At 40.9% G+C, this 19,106-nt stretch overlaps 2 protein-coding genes across 16 annotated transcripts in view; one reads left to right on the top strand and one right to left on the bottom strand.

Annotated features, from left to right (window-relative positions):
- Positions 1–640: 640 nt before the first annotated feature.
- CHCHD7 (coiled-coil-helix-coiled-coil-helix domain containing 7) lies at positions 641–12,608 on the bottom strand. Of its 13 annotated transcripts, none has more exons than XR_005826687.1 (5): positions 12,450–12,608; positions 9,539–9,616; positions 8,883–8,981; positions 7,910–8,068; positions 641–5,555 (listed from the first exon to the last, which is right to left on the bottom strand). XR_005826687.1 is itself a non-coding variant. In XM_040585637.1 (5 exons), exons 3-5 carry the CDS (start codon positions 9,590–9,592, stop codon positions 7,967–7,969), a joined length of 255 nt encoding a protein of 84 aa, XP_040441571.1. In that variant the 5' UTR covers positions 9,593–9,616; positions 11,158–11,284; positions 12,450–12,608; the 3' UTR covers positions 641–7,966. The 13 variants fall into 13 exon arrangements, 5 of the variants coding, with proteins under 5 accessions (XP_040441571.1, XP_040441573.1, XP_040441574.1 ...); XR_005826688.1 differs by having other exon boundaries at positions 641–5,523; XR_005826681.1 differs by having other exon boundaries at positions 641–4,618; positions 5,337–8,068; positions 12,450–12,607.
- Positions 12,609–12,769: 161 nt separating this feature from the next.
- The window catches only part of PLAG1 (PLAG1 zinc finger), a 49,198-nt gene continuing 42,861 nt past the window's right edge, over positions 12,770–19,106 (top strand). The window contains exon 1 of one of the 3 annotated variants that reach the window (XM_040585762.1): positions 12,770–12,997. The gene's annotated coding sequence lies outside the window, so the exon portion shown is untranslated. Of the gene's footprint in view, positions 12,998–13,560; positions 14,270–19,106 lie in introns of those variants that run through there. The other 2 variants (XM_040585763.1, XM_040585764.1) reach the window with 2 other exon arrangements.

The following is a 19,106-nucleotide window of genomic DNA, read 5'->3' as shown; positions in this document are numbered from 1 at the left end:
TAATATTCTGCAGAAGAATAAATTCCTTCTGCTCACCCACATGCTAGCAGACTTCACAACCACTTGCTGGGGCTGGTGGGAGTAAAATGTTCATTGCATAAACCCCAGTAGGGCCAAGGTGGGAACACTCAGTCCATCAGCACTCTGCTAGCACCAAAGCAGAACATGAAAGACCAGGCACTTCTAGTATCAAAGTGTTTGGCATCCACAGGCTCTAGATTTTGGAACACTGAGATAGCCAACAGGTGAACAGGCCCTTAGGGATCTACATTTTAAATATGAGAGTCAAAGTAGTCCTTCCATCCTATATAGGACCATCCCAGAATCTTAAATCAGCATCTTTAAGGAACTGATTTTGTTTACCTGTCAAGTAGACTACTGAAACACAGCATTTCTCAGACCATCAGTAACATCTGTCCAAATCCATTCACCATTAGGAAACCTAGAGCCAAAGTACTAAAGACCAGTATTGCAGTATACAGCAAATTCATATCATACACCCTATACTAGAATCTGTGCCTTTATCTTCATTCCATCCTTTTGTTACTCAGGCACTGAGGCAAGCACTGTTTTGCTAACATTCCAGTGTAGCAGCTTCATTCAATTTCACTACTTCACAAAAAAATCAGGAGAAAATACATCACAAAACCTCACACATACTTAATATACAATCACATTGACTGATCACTTCAACAGTTGCATCAAACTCCAGAGTCAAGGACTGCTCAGGGTTACAAGTTTCAAGGCAAGACAAGTTTTTGAGATTCACGTGACAACATAAGAAAGTATTACTAGCAGGCCATTTCTGCTAAGACATTGCAAAAAATCTTTTCTAACAGAACTGTAACCTTTTATCATCAAAAAAGGTTAAGAATCTAAACAGGCTTATGATTATTTGCGAACTTGAGCCGATTTCCCCTATTTCTGCTATTAGTCTTTGTCTTAAAAGCTGTGAATTGCCTTTAGCATATTCAATGAGTACCTCTTCTCCAACTTAAGCATAATCTTGTTTGTCATTATACATCATCTTTTATTGTTTTCCATGTTAAGACACCAATTTTCTTGTATGTATATACAAGAAAAATCTGATCCCCAACCTACACAGTTGCCAAACTGTATAGTTTGAAGCTTTTAATATCATCCAGCATTCATATTCAAGTGCCTTTACTAAAAAGCAGTTAAAGAAATCTTTTTATTTCCAGTAACAGTAAATTTAAGGAGAGGCTTGCTTTTGTAAGAATTGTTTTGTTGTTACTTTTTATTTTAAATCTACTGATTCACAGCACACATGAAATGGTGTTTTGCAATGACTACGGGTGACCATTCTTATGTTACAGGGCAATGGATGACACTGATAGCTTCCTGGCACAAAACCTGTCTTTTGTGCCAGGGACTATCACATGAAGTATTAAAAAAACCAACCCAACCAAACCAAGCACAGCATAGTTAAGGTGCTAAAGTACAGGAATTAAACAGTACCTTTTCAAATTCAAAGGCTGAATTTTAAAAAAACTTTAAGAAAAAAGTATATTGGAAAAGGTGTAAACTTAAAATACTGAGAAGTGAGAGATAAAGAACAGGCAAAGATGCATGCATTTCTGTTCCACTGAGAATGTTAGATACAAAAGGACCTCTCTGCTAGAAGAGAATGAAGTATGCAGTACAGAGAAAAAAGCTAAAACAGAAGGCAGTATTTGTAGAAACATTTGCCATAAAAGGGTAAAAGTGTTTTCCACGTAAAGTAAGAGTTTGACATTAAGAAAAAATGTTTGTTACATAGCAGCTTCAAAAGGTGGCTCATAGCTTGCATCCACTAATGTGACCCAGAAGTATCATGAAATTGAAAGAGGAAGCAAGATGTTTTTGAAACTCTTTGAAAATGAAAGCAATGTTCAAGAAAATAGCAGGGATTGAGCAATTTTCATTTCCTTTTCAAGTCTGTATTCTGCCAAAGTCACTTAAATATCACTAAGTGTTTACAGCAGATTGCTTTTTATCAAAGTAAAATAGGTAAAGAGGTAGCCCAAGTGTAGTGGGACTTTTAAGAGAGTGATGATTGGAAGAATAGTGCAATGCAAAACATAATTCACCAACAATCAATATCTGAGTTTTAAAAAAAGAAACAAACAATAGCAGGTTGTGAAACAGCTCCACATAGATTTAAATAAATTAGGGTTGGTGGTCCAGACAGAATCTGCTCAAGCTGAATGTTGCAAAAAAAACCCCAAACAACCACAAAGCCCCTGACATAGGGAGGCTGTGAATATCAATAATCCTTTGGGATTTTGGAAAAAGCCTAGATCTAGAAAAGAATACTCAAAGTTCATTTAAAAAAAAGTTTTAGAAAAATAGATGTATGCCTAGCTTCACTGACAATGAAGGTTTTATTAGCTTTAAAAAAAAAACAAACCACCACCAAAAGAAACTTCTGTCACCTTGACAGAAAAACCATGCCACCCAGCTTACCTGATTGTTAGGTATTATATAATAAAATAAGGAATTACTCCCACAGACAGGATCAGGAAAAAGCATTTCATATTAAATACCCCTCTTGTCTCTCCTCAGAAGAGATTTGCTAGGGAAGGAACTGCTAATAATAATTAGGCCATCTGCCACATTACTTCAGTATCAGAAAGACAGGAAAATCTATCATGGCTCTCAGCCTAACCAACTTCAGTATTATTTTTAATGTTTCTCTAGTGCCATAGCTGTGTACAGAATTCTACACACCAATCAGAAATGGCAGGTTGCTGCTCAAGAAGCAGACAGCCTGAATTACATGTAACATGCCACCATACAACAAATGAGCCTGGAAAGCTTTTTTTGAGAAAGGGTTAACAGAATTAAAAAAAAAAAGGGAGGGGAGATGCTTTCACCAGCTACCTCATTAACATTTTATACAGATACACATGTAGTCTTGCGAGTTTGCTGCTACAGTAGCCTCTTTCTTTTTTATCACAGGGCATTAACTAAAGAATTGCATTTCTGAGTTGAAAGATAGTGTTCTTAAAACTAAGGCACTTATATATGCATTATACAACTGATTTTTTTCATGAGAGAGAAGGTATTTCAGCCAGAGCTAATGTAAATTAGCTTGTAAAAAAGCTGATCAGGCAACAGGGGAGGATAAAGCTGTAGAACAAAACCTTAAAGATTAACTTTGAATCTCAGGCATGGTGAGCAAAGTTACAAGACAGGGTGGGAAGCAGGGTAATTGATAAAAGCAAAAAGGTAACATAGAAGTCAGGAGATGAAACAGTATTGTACCTGAAGGAAAAAAGATAATCAAAAAATAACACAGTAAGAGAACAGTGTCCACAGGGTAGAATATAGCATCAGTGTGAGGAAACAGCAGAGTTTATTGAAAGGCATGCTGAAGAGAGACAAGCAAGTTGCAAAGAATTTAAAGTTGCTGCATTCAGTCTAGCAGCTTAGTTGTCAAAAGGGAAGTAATTATGTGTGATCTAAGATTTTTACATTGAAGGTCTTAAAACTGAAAATCCTCTGAAAAGGATTTTGAGATAGCAGCCATCCAGATAGAAAGGATCCTAAAGGATGGAGCGAAGTTACTAAAAATCTGCTGAGCCTCAGTTACTACATACATGGTGTCACATATACAAAACATACTGAAGTTTTACTTTCATGATATGCTGTATTCAGTCAGTATAAATGCAGTACTTCCCTCTCAGTTTTTTTTTCTATCAAATAGGCTGCAACAACAAAGAATCGCACTATGCTTGTTTCACTACTTTAATACTTACAGAATTTTTTCCTCCAGTTGCCTCCAATTCTTGAAAGAGAATAAAAGTCTGCAGCAGTGTGCTATTTTTCCAGACTTTTCAGATTACAACTGCTATTTTCATAGCTATTTTGGCTGACTTTAAAGATGCAGATACTTTTAGCCTGAGTTTGAGTTAAGGGCTGCCTCCAAAGGCATTAGAGCAGAATAACATTGTATACTCTACATTCATCCTATCTATTCCACACAAGTTTTAGGAAAACCTTCCTTATATGCATACCCTTGATCACACAAGTGCAAAGTTTTATTAGGGGAAGACCATGGAAAACACTCAAGAGTTGCAGCTCATGCAGCTCCCTGCCTTTCAAAGCTTCAGCTATTAAATCCAAAAAAAAAAGTCTTCAGGACTTGAGCTAGATGACAAACTTCAACACCTTCAAGAGCACTGACTCAACCCAGCTCTGGCAGCAGAAAGCTTCTGGAGCCAAACATAAAGGCCTCGCACTGCAAGGTAATGGGAAAGATGAGATGGTAAAAAAATGTACAGATGGGAGTCTGGATGTTCACCTGGGCCTGGCAGAGAGCCTATAGTTGCTGCTCAGTGCTCAACTGTGATCAAATGAACACTGTGAAAAAACACTCTTTTTCAAGGACCATAGTCCAAAACTTCTCAAGCTGCACAGAAACCTGTGAAAACAGTAGCAACTTAGACTCTTGTCCTGCTCCTCTCTTTGTAGTGTAGAGGCAGTACCAATCTTCCCTTTCTCCTGTGTGAATTTTGCCATCTCTGTGGGAAGAGGCTAAAAAAGCTTGAAAGAGCCAGTGGTGGGTGGAGTGAGTCTCTTTTCATACAGTCTGTTATGCAACAGCACCATCCAGCTGTCAACCAATAAAAATAATCAAACATTAATGCCACTATCCAGATTTGGTCCTTGTACCACAAGCAAAATTAAGAATTACAACTATTAAACACAACAAAACTCATCTCAGTCCTTTCCCTGCTTCTGTATTAACAATATTGGTCAACTGTGTTTTCTAGGTTACTACAAAAGAGCGTGCTTCAGCAAAACTAAGAATTCAGCCCAGTAAGACCTGGCAGGCTATAGCTTACCTCAGTGTTTCAGTGAAGTATGGAATATACTTGAGAGCTTATGAGGGAAAAGACCATTATCTTTGGCTCACAACCAGAGACAGTTAATCACACTACAAAAATTAATGGAAAAAACTCAACCATTTCATATATAAGAGCCTGTGTTTTAGCTATCGTAACTTACCACTCTTGAGCTTTAGCAGTTTAAGCAAGAACAGCAACCTCCAGTGACAGGAAAAAAAAAAAATGATGAAAACTCAGGCTTAACTAATGGATTACTTGAGAGGCATTATGACATGAGGAAGAAAACTTTTTGCTTTTCAAAATTTTTCATAAAACTGTTACTTAACAGCAACTGTAAGGCATATGCAATGGAAATAAAAGAATAAACTGCATTCCCTACAATAGATGACTAACTACCTGAATTAAATCTACAAAGTCACTGCTTAAATTGCCCTCAGTTCTTCACTAAACTCTGTTTTGTTCTAACACCCACAGGGAGCTTACCATGTATGTTCAGTGATGATCAGGAAATCTAATATTAGAATACTGTTCTTGCATTACATGTGCCTTAGCCTGTCCTGTGATCCCACATTCTTGCATTGATACATGAAAGCAGGGAATGCATCTCCTTTTCTTTCTGCAGTCCAGTACTAGGTTCTTTACAAACACTTGGCAAAGTAGCACAGGGTTCCTATTAAAGTCCAAAGACAAGTCAGTCATCCCCTAGAAGAAAACAAACACAGTGGAAACTTTCCAAGTAAATACTGGCAAGAAAAAAACTGTAAATACAACAATTAGCCTAAGAGAAAGGGCATTTCTACATTCAAAGAAAAGTTGAAAGGAAAACCTAGGATAAACAAGATGACTAAGGAACCTGAGCTTATGCAAGGAAAACTCAGCATAATCACATCAATAGTAGATGCTGTTTTTCTTGCATAGAACTAAAACATACAGTTGATTTTAATGTAAGCCCAGAAGAGCAGAGCAACAGGAAAACAGCAAGCACTAGAATAGCAGCTAAAGCCATAGGAGCAAAGAACATGCTGAAAGATAGAGCAGAGGTGCCAAATGACAAACCTGTGCCAAGTAGGAGAGAAGGTGCCCTTAGACAAGCAAGGCAGCAAAACCAGAAGAGTCCAGAGAGACATAGCCATAAGGAAAAAGAGGACAACAGCTCCCCAAAAGCTGCAGATCAATAAGAAGATCAAATAGAAGCATGGCCAGTGAGGAAGTATTATGGCCAAGTTTGACTAATGAAAGCAAGGAGCTCTGCTCTAAGACAGGGAGAACAGAGAATGTAAGACCTTCAAAAAGGAGCTGTAATAGGAAGTCACTGCAGGATTACATCATTAGACAGATCAGAGACAGAACAAAGGTACTAGAAGAAAACATGTCAGAATGAGAACAGACCAAGGTGCTCAAAACCAATAACAAAGAATTGGTGCCGGGGGGGGTGGGCCAGGCACGTGGGGGGAAGACAGACTGGTATGTAGGAAGTATTGGAAGAAGGTGGCAAGGAGGCAATGCATAAGAAAGTGCCTTTGAATCTATAATGAAAGTTTCTTCTGTTACACACACACAAAAAAAAAGATGTCAGCAAAGTTTCAATTTTACATGCAGAGAAAGTAATTTAAAATAAAAACCCTGATGATCCTGGTTGAAGAGAGTCCATTTCCCTTACCAGCAACAAACTAGAGAACTTGTGACATGGCTTGGAGGCTGCACAGCCATGCTCAGATTGCTGCATCTCAAAAGGTATAGTGTTACACACTCATTCCAATAACAGAACAGGTATGATCAAATCCATTTTGAAATTCAGATGTATAAGGAGAACAGCCAGAAAGAAGAGAAGCAAAAGCATATCTCTATTAGTTACCAGGTCAGGTCGAATAACAAGAGGGAAATTGTGTTTCCATTTATATATAAGGTAAGTGTAAAAATTGCACTAAGCATGGAAATGGGCCTCCAGTGGAAAGAAATAAGACAAGCCAGACAGAGGGAGAAACAGGAAGCCATGAAGTCTTTCCAAAACAGTCTAAATAGAGAGACAACACTTTTACACCATCCTCCACGAGGTCAGCCAGAGTTCTGCCAACTTGATCACAGCAAGTCCTAAAGGATTTCATATGGAATTTGAGCTCATGACAGTGTTTTTTCTGTTTTACCACAGGGTGCAAGCTTTTAAGCCAGGATAACAGAAGGTACTAGAGGTAAGAAAACAGTGTTTCCACTAGACAGCAACACATTTACACTTGTTAGTTCTTTGGTTTAGTTAAAGAATCAATCTTACTTAAGATCAGAGTACCTGTTCAAACTCAGTTTCGTAGTCTTGTATGAGTAAGCATTTCCAAACCCAGGGCTTCAGCTGTCCAGAGTCTTAGATACATGTACTATAGTTAAACCTGCCATGTCACTCAGAGTATATGTTTACATGTCTACAAGTCCCCCCTACCTCCCTGCCAGCAAAGTATCTATTTACTATCCACAGAAGGTACTATTCAGTTCAGACCTGAGTAGTTCAGTTCTATCTGCATCAACCTCTCTAACCTTGTAACAAGCAAGGCCTGCAGATCTGATTTATTACAAGCTTCTGTTGTCAGCAGTAAGTGCAGCAGCAGGCCTAGTGACAGGCTTGTTGGATTTCAGATTTTTAGTTCATGAACAGCCTTATTAAAACTGGGGACACAGACTACAACTCATAAAAATAGTGATAAAATCACACATGGTAAATCCGTACTATTAGGCAGCATAGCTGGATACAAGAAACATGTTGTGCACATACCAGTCTCTCAACCTGTTCCATCCTTAGAACTATGCTGCAATACTCATCAGCCCCCTCTTTTCAAACAGTCTTTCTGTGAGTGCCATTTACTTTCTGTTCAGCATTTCACAGCAAGTTAGTTTCTACATCCAACGTATCTAGACAAAAGTTGTGTTAATACTCATGTCTTCCACAGACAGGCAATATGAATAAAACCAAGAGGTTGAATCCTAGAGAGCTCACACATTTCAAAATTTAAGAACTTATTTTAATCCAAGATTTGGCAACTGTAAAGTCCATTTCATAAGAGGGCAACCTGCTGCTGGTAAGTCTTCACATGTACAGTGAAAAGTCAGTCCATGCAAGTTTCTAGTCAGTAGGGCTTCCCCATTGATTCCAGTATTTTCTTTCTCTCTTCTGCTGAGGGCATCTCTGGTTTTACACCATTTCTTCTCCTTTGTATCATGATGTTATGCTGAAAATAGAAGAAAGTGACCATGAGAACACAGATTTCTCAGAATTCTCTGCCTCTGAGCTCCAAATAAATAAGATTCTTCAACAGAAGTACTCTTTACATATCAAGAGCCAGATATTCCTTCTGATTAGTCGGTAACCAAAATATACTAGTATTTAACTAAAGATATCTGATAGTTTACCTTGCTGCTTCAAAAGACAGTGAAATTACAGTATGCACATTATACCATGTCAGACTAACATGCATGTAAACAGGCAAATAGTTTTTTGATAGTTTGCACAAGTATTTAATGGCTAAGCAAAAAGAGTCTTTACTACTATGACATAAGAAAACAGCAGATAACAGTTTAACTGCATCTAGATCCTCACGATACTTCCCTACCAGAAGAGAAAAGGAAATAAGGACACCACCAAATAAGAAAGAGCTTTTCCTAAGCTTTATCTTAGGTTAAAGTAAACATGATCCAAACCAATGGAAAAACAGATGACTTTATCTTACTTCAGAATTTTTTTCATTATATCCATTTAAACCCAAAACTTATTACTAGAAATACCTGACTGAAATTCAGAGGGGGAAACATAGCAGGAACTGCAAGAACACAGACTCACAATCTAAGAGGGTAAACTTCAGAGAAACAAGTGAAGTACTTTGACATGCATCAGTTTGAGTCTCCCAGCTACACATGCCAAGATTACTCTAGGCCTGTAAGTCACTAAAAACCGTAGCAGTCAGCACAAGTTAAGTTGTGAAAGTTCAGAAAGCAGTGTGTCAGAAATGATGTGCTTAGAAAATTTAAAAAATCTACTGTGCTTACCCAGAATTTTCTGCAGCTTTTGTACTTCAGAAAATAATCAGTACACATATCCTTTTTATAGTTGTTGTCGTCCATGCACTTTCTAGAGGCATCTGTTTCCTTTAATAGGGAAAATACTTCAGAGCTGAGGGAAATTAGTGTACTCTGTGTCTAAAAATTCTAACAAGTCCAACAATATCTATGAAATAGGAGGCAGCTTCTCAGATGAAAGAATTCTATCAAAGAGACCAGAGGAACACCTATCACAAAGGATAATCAGTAATTGCAAGCAATGACTTCATTTAGAGATAACAGACATTAGTACGCTTTGAATTGTAAGGATAGAGTCCACAGAGTAGTTGTTTGCAAAGATGCTTGGTCTGACCCACAAAAGACTTTTAAACATCAACCAAGCTTGTCTAACCAGGATTTCAGGCACTGCTTTTAGGGACAGAAAACTGAAGAGATCGCTATCAGTTGTATTACTCTCATTTATGAGTAATTACTTATTGATATTTCACACTTACTATAATGGATGATTTTCACCTTTTCCCATCTTCAGACTCTAAGATCATGCAAAATGCCAATACCAGAATGCTATCCATAAAAAAACCTACAGAAATTGCATTATTTAACATTGAAACATACAAATAGAAATCACAATTTGATCATCTTACCGCTATACATGGATTTGTATCATGGTCTCTAAACTGTTGTGCATGCCTGGGCATTGCAGACAGACACTTGTATCTTGGCTAGAAACAGAAAAGAAGCAGGTTAAGTATCTACTTTTAACAGTAGCTCAGGATTAAGTTTGAACTTCAGCATGTAATAAAGGCCTTCCAGTAACAGCTTGGCTGTCTTAAAAAGAACAGCCAAAGACAATCACAACCACTAAATACCTTTTGCAAAAATGTTACCTCAGAAGCACTAACAGCAAGACAGCTCAGGCAAGTTTAGCCTGTCACCAAGCCTGCTTACTCCCTGAATAAATTCCTGCAGCGAACGGAGCCACTGCAGTGACTCTTGTACCAGCCTGTCACATAGTCGAGGAAATGACCGTGTCATGTAGGAGAAACAGCTCTGTAGAAGCTGTTCACAGGCCAACACACTGTAGACACTTCAATTAATAGTGTGTGGGAGCAATGTACAAGTAAACTTTTCCAGATTGGTGCCTAGTCCTTAGCTGGATCACATCTGTATCTTCACTGAGCTTTCCCAGGTGTAACAAGTGCCCAACCATCTGTGGCTGTATCACATTTAACAGAAAAACTGTTCCACCACAAGGAGGGACCAGACCCACTTACATTCTGTCAATGACAGCTTGAATAACATTTTTCATCAGTTTAGTAGTTTGACACTGACTCTAGGAACTGTAAGCTTGACAGAGTTCAGTGCCGAGAACCTACACTGATCCAAGACGATGACATCAAGATGAACAGCAGGCGCTTGTTCCCTTTACAACTTCCCATATATTGCCTCTGGCACACATATGGCCATGCAGGTATTTGTTCCAAACAAATACTGAATATAACCAAAAATAAATTAATGTTGACCAGATGACTGTTTGAGCCAATGCAAGCAGAAACACAGGAGCGAAGGAGAGAGCTCTTTGCAGCAAGTTAAAGTACAGCTACTGAAGGAAATTGTGAAAGAACATCCTTGATTGATACTGTTGGGATTTTTTTTCTTAAAAGACATTGCTTATTCTAAATTTCAACCTGTTTCTGTTCACATTAGAGATTGCGAACTCAGAAGTCTGCAGTAAAAACCCAGTTTTGTTTGGTACCAGGAAAAAAAAAATAAAATCAAATACTGCTGTTTAGTAGCTCTCAGACAGAAAACAATGTTTCAAATGAAGGTTCTTTTTTTGGGTAAGATTAAGATATTCCAGGCAAATAAACCTTAGATTTTACATCTTACACAAGTATACTCTCCTGATGCTTGGAGTATTTTTTGCATTCTGCATGGTCATTTTTGGCAAACAGGCCTTTTAAAGAGCAGCATCAGGAAACTCCTCCACTTTCCTTTGAGAACTATCCAGTGTTCAAGTTCACTTTACAAGCTAGGCAAATGTTTGCTTTTTTGTGGGTGCAAGAGAATTTTTGATCAGACACTTCCAACTCAAATGGAAACACAAGCATGTATAACAATAGCATCATCCCAGACTTCAAGGAAGGACGGGGAGGAAAAGAAAACAAAAGCAGCATATCACAATGCCTCATCAAAGTTAGTACCACAGACATGTTTTTCAGAGGTTTGTTTGCATTGTGTTATAACTCTCTGCTTCACTGACCTCAGAGGTCTAAGTACCACCTAAGCAGACATGCCTCAAGGTGTACAGTGTTGGATTGACTTCAGCCTTACTCCCTGAAAGAGCATTCGCAAGTCACAGGAAGCTTCATCAGCATTCATTATACAATCTGCAATTAAAGTTTTCAGTCTGGTTACACCACCAGCAGTCTGCAACCATGCCTGGTTTAAGGAACAATGCACACAATACATTAAATACTTACCTAATGAACAGGCAGTTCAGGTTCTCACGAAGCTGCTTAGCTCAGAGTAGGCAAAGGCTTGAACATGCTTAGTACTACCAAAAAGGTCTGATAGCTCCTGCTCACGTTCCTCTCTCCCCCCATCTCCTAAAGGCTTCCTTTCTTCAGGATTTGCAGCACTACTAGCTAGAAGGGCAGGCAGGTCTCACCAAAGCACTGTGGTGTTGTGATGGAGCGAGCAGTTGGGCAGAAAGCGAGCTTTGCCCTGCACTTTCTACACATGCACAGCCTTCCCTTCCTGCTTTCGGGTGACAGGTCAGAGCCCAACCATAACCAAAGGCTTGTCTATGCCACAGTTCTTAATTATGCTTTAACGCATTAACAATTGTAAACTGTACCACAGAGAAATACGTTTGTTACTAGGTGCTCTTCAACCCTAGGGCTTTTTCCGTTCATAAACCATCAGGTTATTTTTCTGCAGGCTCCCTCCCATTGAAAAGTGTTTTTTTTTTAAATGCATGCATACAGACAGAATTGCTAATTACGCCGCCCTACAGACCAGCTTATTAAACCTTAAACCCCGGCGTGGAGGCCGTGTAGAAACCCCACCGCTTTTATCGCTGTTCGAGCGCCGGGTAGGCGAGGCCGCCGGCGGGCCCGGAAGGCCGGCACGGCCGAGCTGCCCCCCCCCGCCTCAGCCCCCAGAGGGGGGCTGGGGGGCACGTCAGGTGCAGGGGGGTGCGGCCCGCCACCCAGCCCTGCCTTCCCTCACGGCGGCAGGGGCCCGGCCGGAGGAGCCCGGCGCCCCGTTCCTGCCGCGCCGCCTCCTCGCCGCCTCGCGCGGGTAACGGCCCGCGGCCCCAACGGCCACCGGCGCCCAACGGCCGGCGCGCGCGCAGCCTCCCCCGAGCACCACCTGCCGCCGGAGCGCGGTGGCCGGGCCCCGCCGCCGGGCCCAGGCAGGGCTCCCGCCGCCCGCGGACGGGCGGCGAAGGGCAGGCGAGCCCTCTCCCCCGCGGCGGGGAAGGGGACGCGGCGCCCGGGCGCAGGCACGGCAGGCGAGCGGGCAGCGCGGGCCGCCGGCGGCACTCACCTCCGTCCCCGGCCGTGTCCGCGGGAGCCCGGGCGGGAGGGGGCAGCCCGTCTCCAATTCGAAAGACGTCAGCGGCTCGGGCAGCCCGCTTAAATACGGGCGCAGCCTACCCCGCTCCCGGCCTCGCGGCTCCCCCCGGCCCAGCGCCGCCGCCGCCCACGCCCCGGCGGCGCTGAGTGGCAAGGCCGGGCCGCCAATGGCGGCGGCGGCGGGTCCGCCCCGGCCTTGAGCGGCGCCTCTTTCCACCAACGGGGCGGGCGGCGCGGGCCGCAGGCGCCGGCGGCGGGGCGCGGCCGCGGCCCTGACTGACTGGGGGAGGCGTCCAACCCGCGGTGCGTGTGGGCGGCGGGCGGTGTGGGCGCGGCGTGTGCGGCAGGCTGGGCTGCACCGCAGCGCATACACTACAATGGCTGCTGGAAAGACGGGAAAGCAAACAATTTCCAGGCCCGCCGCGTCCAGCCCGAAATATGGGGAAAAAATTACAGAAAAATCGGAGAACACTGTAAAGGGTGGAAACGGGGCGCAGAGGGGATGCTGAGGCTCCCGCGGTGAGTCTGCTGCGGGTTTGGGGGGCAGGCGCCGGGGTTTAGCAGAGAAATATCAGGGTTATTTAAATTATGAAGGGGGAGGAGGAGAAGGAGGGGGGAGAGGAGAGAGGAGCAGCGAGCAGTGAGGAAAAGTTTGTGTTAACCATCCCTCCCTTCCATCCCCTCTCCCCCCATCTCCCGCAGCCCCCCGCCGCCCCGCGTCGGACCCCCCCGGAGGGGAAAAGCAGGGGAGGGGAGGCGAGGCGAGCGGTGCCCCCCTTCCCCTCCCTCGGAGGGAGAAAGAGATGATTTTCAGAAAAACCTCTCTCAGGAGTTTCCTCCACTCCTCCCCTCCCTCCCCGCGGCGCTATGTTGGTTCGCGAGCGAGCGGGCGAGGCAGCGGTCTGCCCGGGGGACGGCAGGAGGGCGCGGGGTGCCCGCCGCAGACCCCCACGGCGGGCCGGGGCCGCGGCGGCGGCGCGGGGCTGGGGCAGGGGCAGGAGCTGCGCGGCCGCCCCCTCCCCTCCTCGCCTCTCCGGAGCCTGTGCTGTGAATGCAGTGACAGCGGCGAGAGCGGCGAGAGGGAGCGGAAGACATTAGAGACCGCGGTGCCGAAAAATGAGGGAAAAAATTAATATAAATTCGCCCCCCGCCTCAAACCGGCCGAATTTCGCACAGAAATTTCCCCCGTGGACCCGGCTACCCGTGGGGTGTCCCCCGGACCTGGCGGCTGCGTCTTTGGGGGGATCCGGAGTGACTTTGGGGCACTCGACCCCCCTTTCCCGTCGTTTTTCGGACAAAAGTGGTTTTTTTTCGTAATAAAGAAACGAATTTGTCTGCTCGCCCCCTCCGAGTGGCCCAGAAGCTTTCCCCTTCCCCATCGGTGTGTGTTTAGTGCAAAGTGTGAACCCAAGTAAGTGCTGAGTCGTATTGCATTGGGGAGGGGGGTTTGCTAACTGAAAGCAGGAGAGATCCGGAGAGAGAGAGAGCAGGGACAGCTTGTTGTCAGTATCATAAACAACCAAAATGGAGGGAGAACTGAGGCATATAACAAAATAAAAATCAGAAAAAAATGCCAAAAAATACCTAAAAATCGGGGCTGCTCCCCCTTTTCTTCCTCAAGGTAACATAATAAAACCCCTGTCTTCCCGAGACTGTTTTAAGGTTTCAGGGAGCAAGGAGTTAATATTTATTATTTTTTTTTTTGTTGATTAATTCTTTGGAAAGGCGAAAGCCTCTTATAACTCGCCACCGACAATGAGAAAACATGAAAATCCCTTTCAGGAGAGAGAGGTAGGGGGAGATGATAGTGCAGAAAGTGCCTAACTCGGGGGTAATGTGTAGTGATTCTAGATAAGATAAATGCTGTATGTGCTGCTTTATAACTTCCTTTTTTAATGCTTTTTTGTATGTTTGGGGGGTTTGGGGAGATGGGGGCTCTTTTCTTTTCCTCTGTCTTTTTTTCTTTTCTTTTTTTTCTTTTTTCTTTTTTTTTTTTTTTTTTTACCCAGACCGGAATGTAATGCCTTTGTAGTGTCACTTTCCTGATCTAATTAGGATGTGTGAGGCAAAGAGTAAACCTTTCCGGTTTATAAAGTGCATTTTCGTTGCCTTTGAATTTCAAGTTTTCCTGGTGGCTCCCTCCTCTATTTAAACTGGATTCTTCAGAGTAGTGTGGGGTTGAGGTAATGCTCCATAGGGAAAGCAGAGAGGGCTCAGGGGCAGGGCACCTTTTCTGCGGGTGGTTGCTGATTTCCCTGGCACGTTCAGTTCACCTGTTTGTCTCCTACAAAGAATGTATTCTGCAGTCTCCTCGTTTTATTTATATAAAATAATGATGCCTCATCTCGCCTCACATTGAAGTTAATGCGAAAGTGCTGCTGATGTTGGTTCCACGTGGGATCAGGGACATAGCAGGGCATTTTAAAGAGACAGCTTCTCTTTTCCTGGGGTTATCATCACCTCTGCAGCACCTCTGCCTCTAGCAGAGGGATGGTTCGTTGTTCTTTTCCTTAATGGAAAGGTATCAAATCGGCCCTGGTATGATAAATTAAGGCAGGATAATAGGGGAAAACATGCAGATTCGTTTGGATCACAGCAATTCTTTTGTGTGTAGCAGGTCTTCAGGGGAGTTTTCTTGGTGTGTTAATTAAAATGCTGTGTTTTGGAGAGCATTTTTTGGAATGGCTGTTGCAGAAATGAAGTAGTCTCGGGTTGTTTAATATTAAAACCTAGTGTTGTTCCGCTAGCTATGAATTCCCTGGGAGGAGACCTATGTGCATAGAGCAAATTCACAGACATTTTGTAAAAGTTGAGAAGTGCGTTATTTTTACTTTGAATAAATTCTGTTTTGTTTGGGACACCTGAGTTTGTTGAAGAGCATTGTAGAGCTTGTGCTATAGTTAAATCTTCTGAACAGTCTGAAAAGGATTGGAAAAATAATGAAAATAACTGTAGGCTTTAATTGGCCAAAGTAGGGACTTTTTACAAGTACACCTTAGCTGTGTAATTGTAACATCACTTGGAAGAATTGCTTCTGGCTTTGTTTAAAAAAATAATTAAAAAAAAATTAATCCTATACTGCGGTCTGGTTTCGTGTGTATGTGTGCATGCCTACATGCTTATAGCATGGGTTCTGACTGATACAGGTTTTTGCTTAATTTTTAACTTGTAAATGTTTAACTGTAATGATGTGAAATGCTCTGCTTGTCTCTGTTATCTCCTATGTATTTTAATTTTCAGTGAAATATCCTATTTAAAAAATTAACATCGCCTCTTAGCATGGCAATCTGATATCATTACGAAGTGTTATGATGTTTCCTTTACATGTGCCTTGGTTTTGTAGTCTTTGTATTTAATTCTAGATTAAAAATTGAATACAGGTAATGTGGTTCTTGAGAGGGAAGATGGAATACTGAACTTTTAGGGAGGCTATTTCAACAAAAGTTTTCTTAGAACTTGTGCAAATTGAGTATCGGTTGCGGTAGCCCTCTGTGTTGAATAGCATGTATTTGAAAATGATGTGTACCTTTCCTGCAAGTGTGACCAAATAAGCTGTTGTGGAGTAGTTGTTGACTAGGATAGTCTTGTGGTTAGAGATTTTGGAAGAAATCTCAAAGTTTTCCAGTGACTCACAGTTGTGAAAATTAAATCACATTAACTACTCTTAGGCTAGAAAAAAAAGGCTCATTAAGGAAGAAGGATTAATCAGTTTGTACAAAGGAATGAAATTGAACATTTTTCTAAAACACTCTTTTATGGTTTGGAAATCTCTTTTATAGTTACCAAGAATTCATACTTTAAAGTTCCTTTCCAAATATGTCTTACAGTGATCTCTTCTTTTTATTGACTGAAGTGAGATTATCCTGAAATGCATAGAAATTTGATAAATTAATAGCAGTACACCATGTGTCGGTGTTTTTAATGTACTGAGATAGATAGATAGTAGTAGATGTGCAGAACTAACTTTAGTAAACTAGTTGGTGGTACTGACAGTATTCAAGAACTCTTCAAATACTGTGTCTGTGACCATCAGTATGAAGTGTTTAATGTGTTGCTACATTTTTACCTAATTAAGAGTTTCTAAATGATTAATATTGTAACACTGAAAATAGGTATAGGCACTGGTAATAACAACATGAAAGAAGCACATGTTGTGGAGTATCTTTCTTGACTTACAGTTATGTATTACAAAGTAAATTCAGTGTATCCAACCACAGTGCAAAATTCAGGACATAGGGAGGAGAAAAAGCAAAGAGTGTTCTCACAGAATTTGATACTCTTCTAAACTGGGTTTAATTTTAAGGTATAATCCAGATGATTATGATAATAGCAGAAGATAAATGTTGTTTAGGATTGTTTTTTACAAACTTACTCTTTTTTTGTGGAAAACTGAATTCTTCTTACAGGGATGATGTGGTGTTTAATAAAACTAGAAGTAACTTTCAAAGCTTCCTTACTTCTAAGAATTAAGATAATCTGTGCTATTATATGTTTCTCTGATTCTGTATATGATTCAGTATGATTTTTTCAAGATTTTCTAAAATGAGAACACCTGAGGAAACAAATGCTATGGGCTGTTGTTGCTAAAGTTACCCTACTTTTTGTAGGCAAAGTGGGGAGCTGTAAATGTATTAAAATCCTTCTTAAATACTTATCAATCCTGTTCAATAATGTTTAAAAGTTAATAACTGCAGTATTTACAGCAGTACAGCAAATACAGGAATCTAAACTGACATGCATTCAGCTTTTCTTGAATGCTTAGTTCCAGTGTGTCTCTTAGTGTGTACTTTTCATTTAGTAATTATCCTGGAAAAATAGTTTCCCGATGTAGAACTGTGAAATTTGAATTAAGAAACTTTTAAAAATTTTGTGTAATCCCAAAAGGCACTGCATACAAAGCACAGCCACTTTTAATGGTTGCCCACCTCTGCAGCTAGTAGGTCAAAATGGTGCCCTTAAGTCTCCTTTCAGGGTAGTGCATGTGTTTTAAAATTAATGGGTTAAAGAAGGCACAGCTTATGTTCTAAATAAACCACTGTTTGTAACTCTTCAATGATATTTTGTTAAATGAGATGTTTTACTTCAGAGTCTAAAACATAAGTTTTTAAAATTTTGTATCTATAACCTCTTACATCTTTGCAACCGGGTTTTGTCAGCAAGAACCTTTTGGGAGTGTTCTTGAACAAGTTTATCTGTTTACCAAGGGGAGATATTCTGAAAAATGTGAAATATGTTAAAGCAATTAGACCATTCTCAAATCAGTGTAGAGTTAAAAGGGATCTAGAAGCCATCACCACTGTAGTGACAGAGTACTTGCTTTCAAGAAGATATTCTCCAAATACCTGCTACTAGGGAGGATTTAGCTTGCCCTGCTTTTGAAAGAAATGTGCAGTATCTAGCAGTTGAACTGTTGTTAAGCATCTTTAACCAATTACCAACTGTTTAGGTAGCCTTAGAAAACTATTTAAAAACAATTCAAATATTAGAACAAAGTAACATTTTGTATTGATCAAATGTAAAATATTTATATTTCTGAAGTGTAGGGGATTATTTTTTTTTGCATTTATCTGAGCATTTGGATGGTAGGGAGTTGTGTATTTTTCTTGCTAAGCAAAATATCATCTCTAGAATTTAATTAAATTTATATTGATTTTTAAATTGTGTGAACATGTAACTTCAGTGTAAAACATTAACTCTCAATATAATCACTTATACAGCTGCCTATATTTTATTCTTTATTTTTTTAAGGAATATATTGACCCTTTACCTGAAATTGAATAGATTGCAGTTACTAGTGTATTTAAAATGAACAGTTGTCCACCAGACATCAAATGTGAAAAATTCTGATTGTACACAAGTTATGAAAATCTAATACTGAATGGAACAGGTCACCATTACTGCAAGTTCAGTTTTACTTTTATTTAGATTGGCTTGTTAAAGTCTTTTTTGTCTACTTCAGTATCTGTGTTCACCTGTTACTGTCTCATCTTAGAAGGATGAATTAGCAGAAATGAATAGAATTAGAGGGGGGTTTAAATTTTTTTGCAATATATAACATGCTTTTTAAAATACTTAAATGATACCAGCTCTTAAGGATGGGGCCTTCTCATAGGATATATTGAAATTTTTAATATTTAAATGGACCCTGTATGTCTTGTAAGCACTTACTGTAGGATCATGGCATTAAAATTAACCACTGTACGTACTTGACAGTGAAGAGTGGGAAAGCTTATATAGTTATTCTCATGTTGAAGGAATAAATCAGTTTCTATTAGAGCCTTCTTTGTAATAACTTCTGTCCCTTTCCTAACTCACTTTCTGTCCAGTGTATAGAGATACCTTGTCAAGTACATTAAAATACATGGCCAGAGTGGTGAGCTATTATATGCATGCACAACCCTGGTGGTTTTCATAGAGTTTTGATAGACTTACAAGTGGGCACGAAGTGAGTAGAATGTGGCCCAGTTTGCATGATTTTGTTTTATGTGTTTAAAAGAAAGAAGGACACCACCACCCCCAAACGAAAAAACAGCACTGAACTAGTATAAACTAGTATATGTATGAACTAGTATAAAATCAAAAAGTGAGAAAGATAAACAGATGAATGTAGACAAGTGTGGCTATAATA

This window comes from Falco naumanni, chromosome 3 (genome assembly GCF_017639655.2).
Source record: "Falco naumanni isolate bFalNau1 chromosome 3, bFalNau1.pat, whole genome shotgun sequence".
Taxonomy (NCBI): Eukaryota; Metazoa; Chordata; class Aves; order Falconiformes; family Falconidae; genus Falco; species Falco naumanni.
This window is presented reverse-complemented; position numbering and strand designations above follow the sequence as displayed.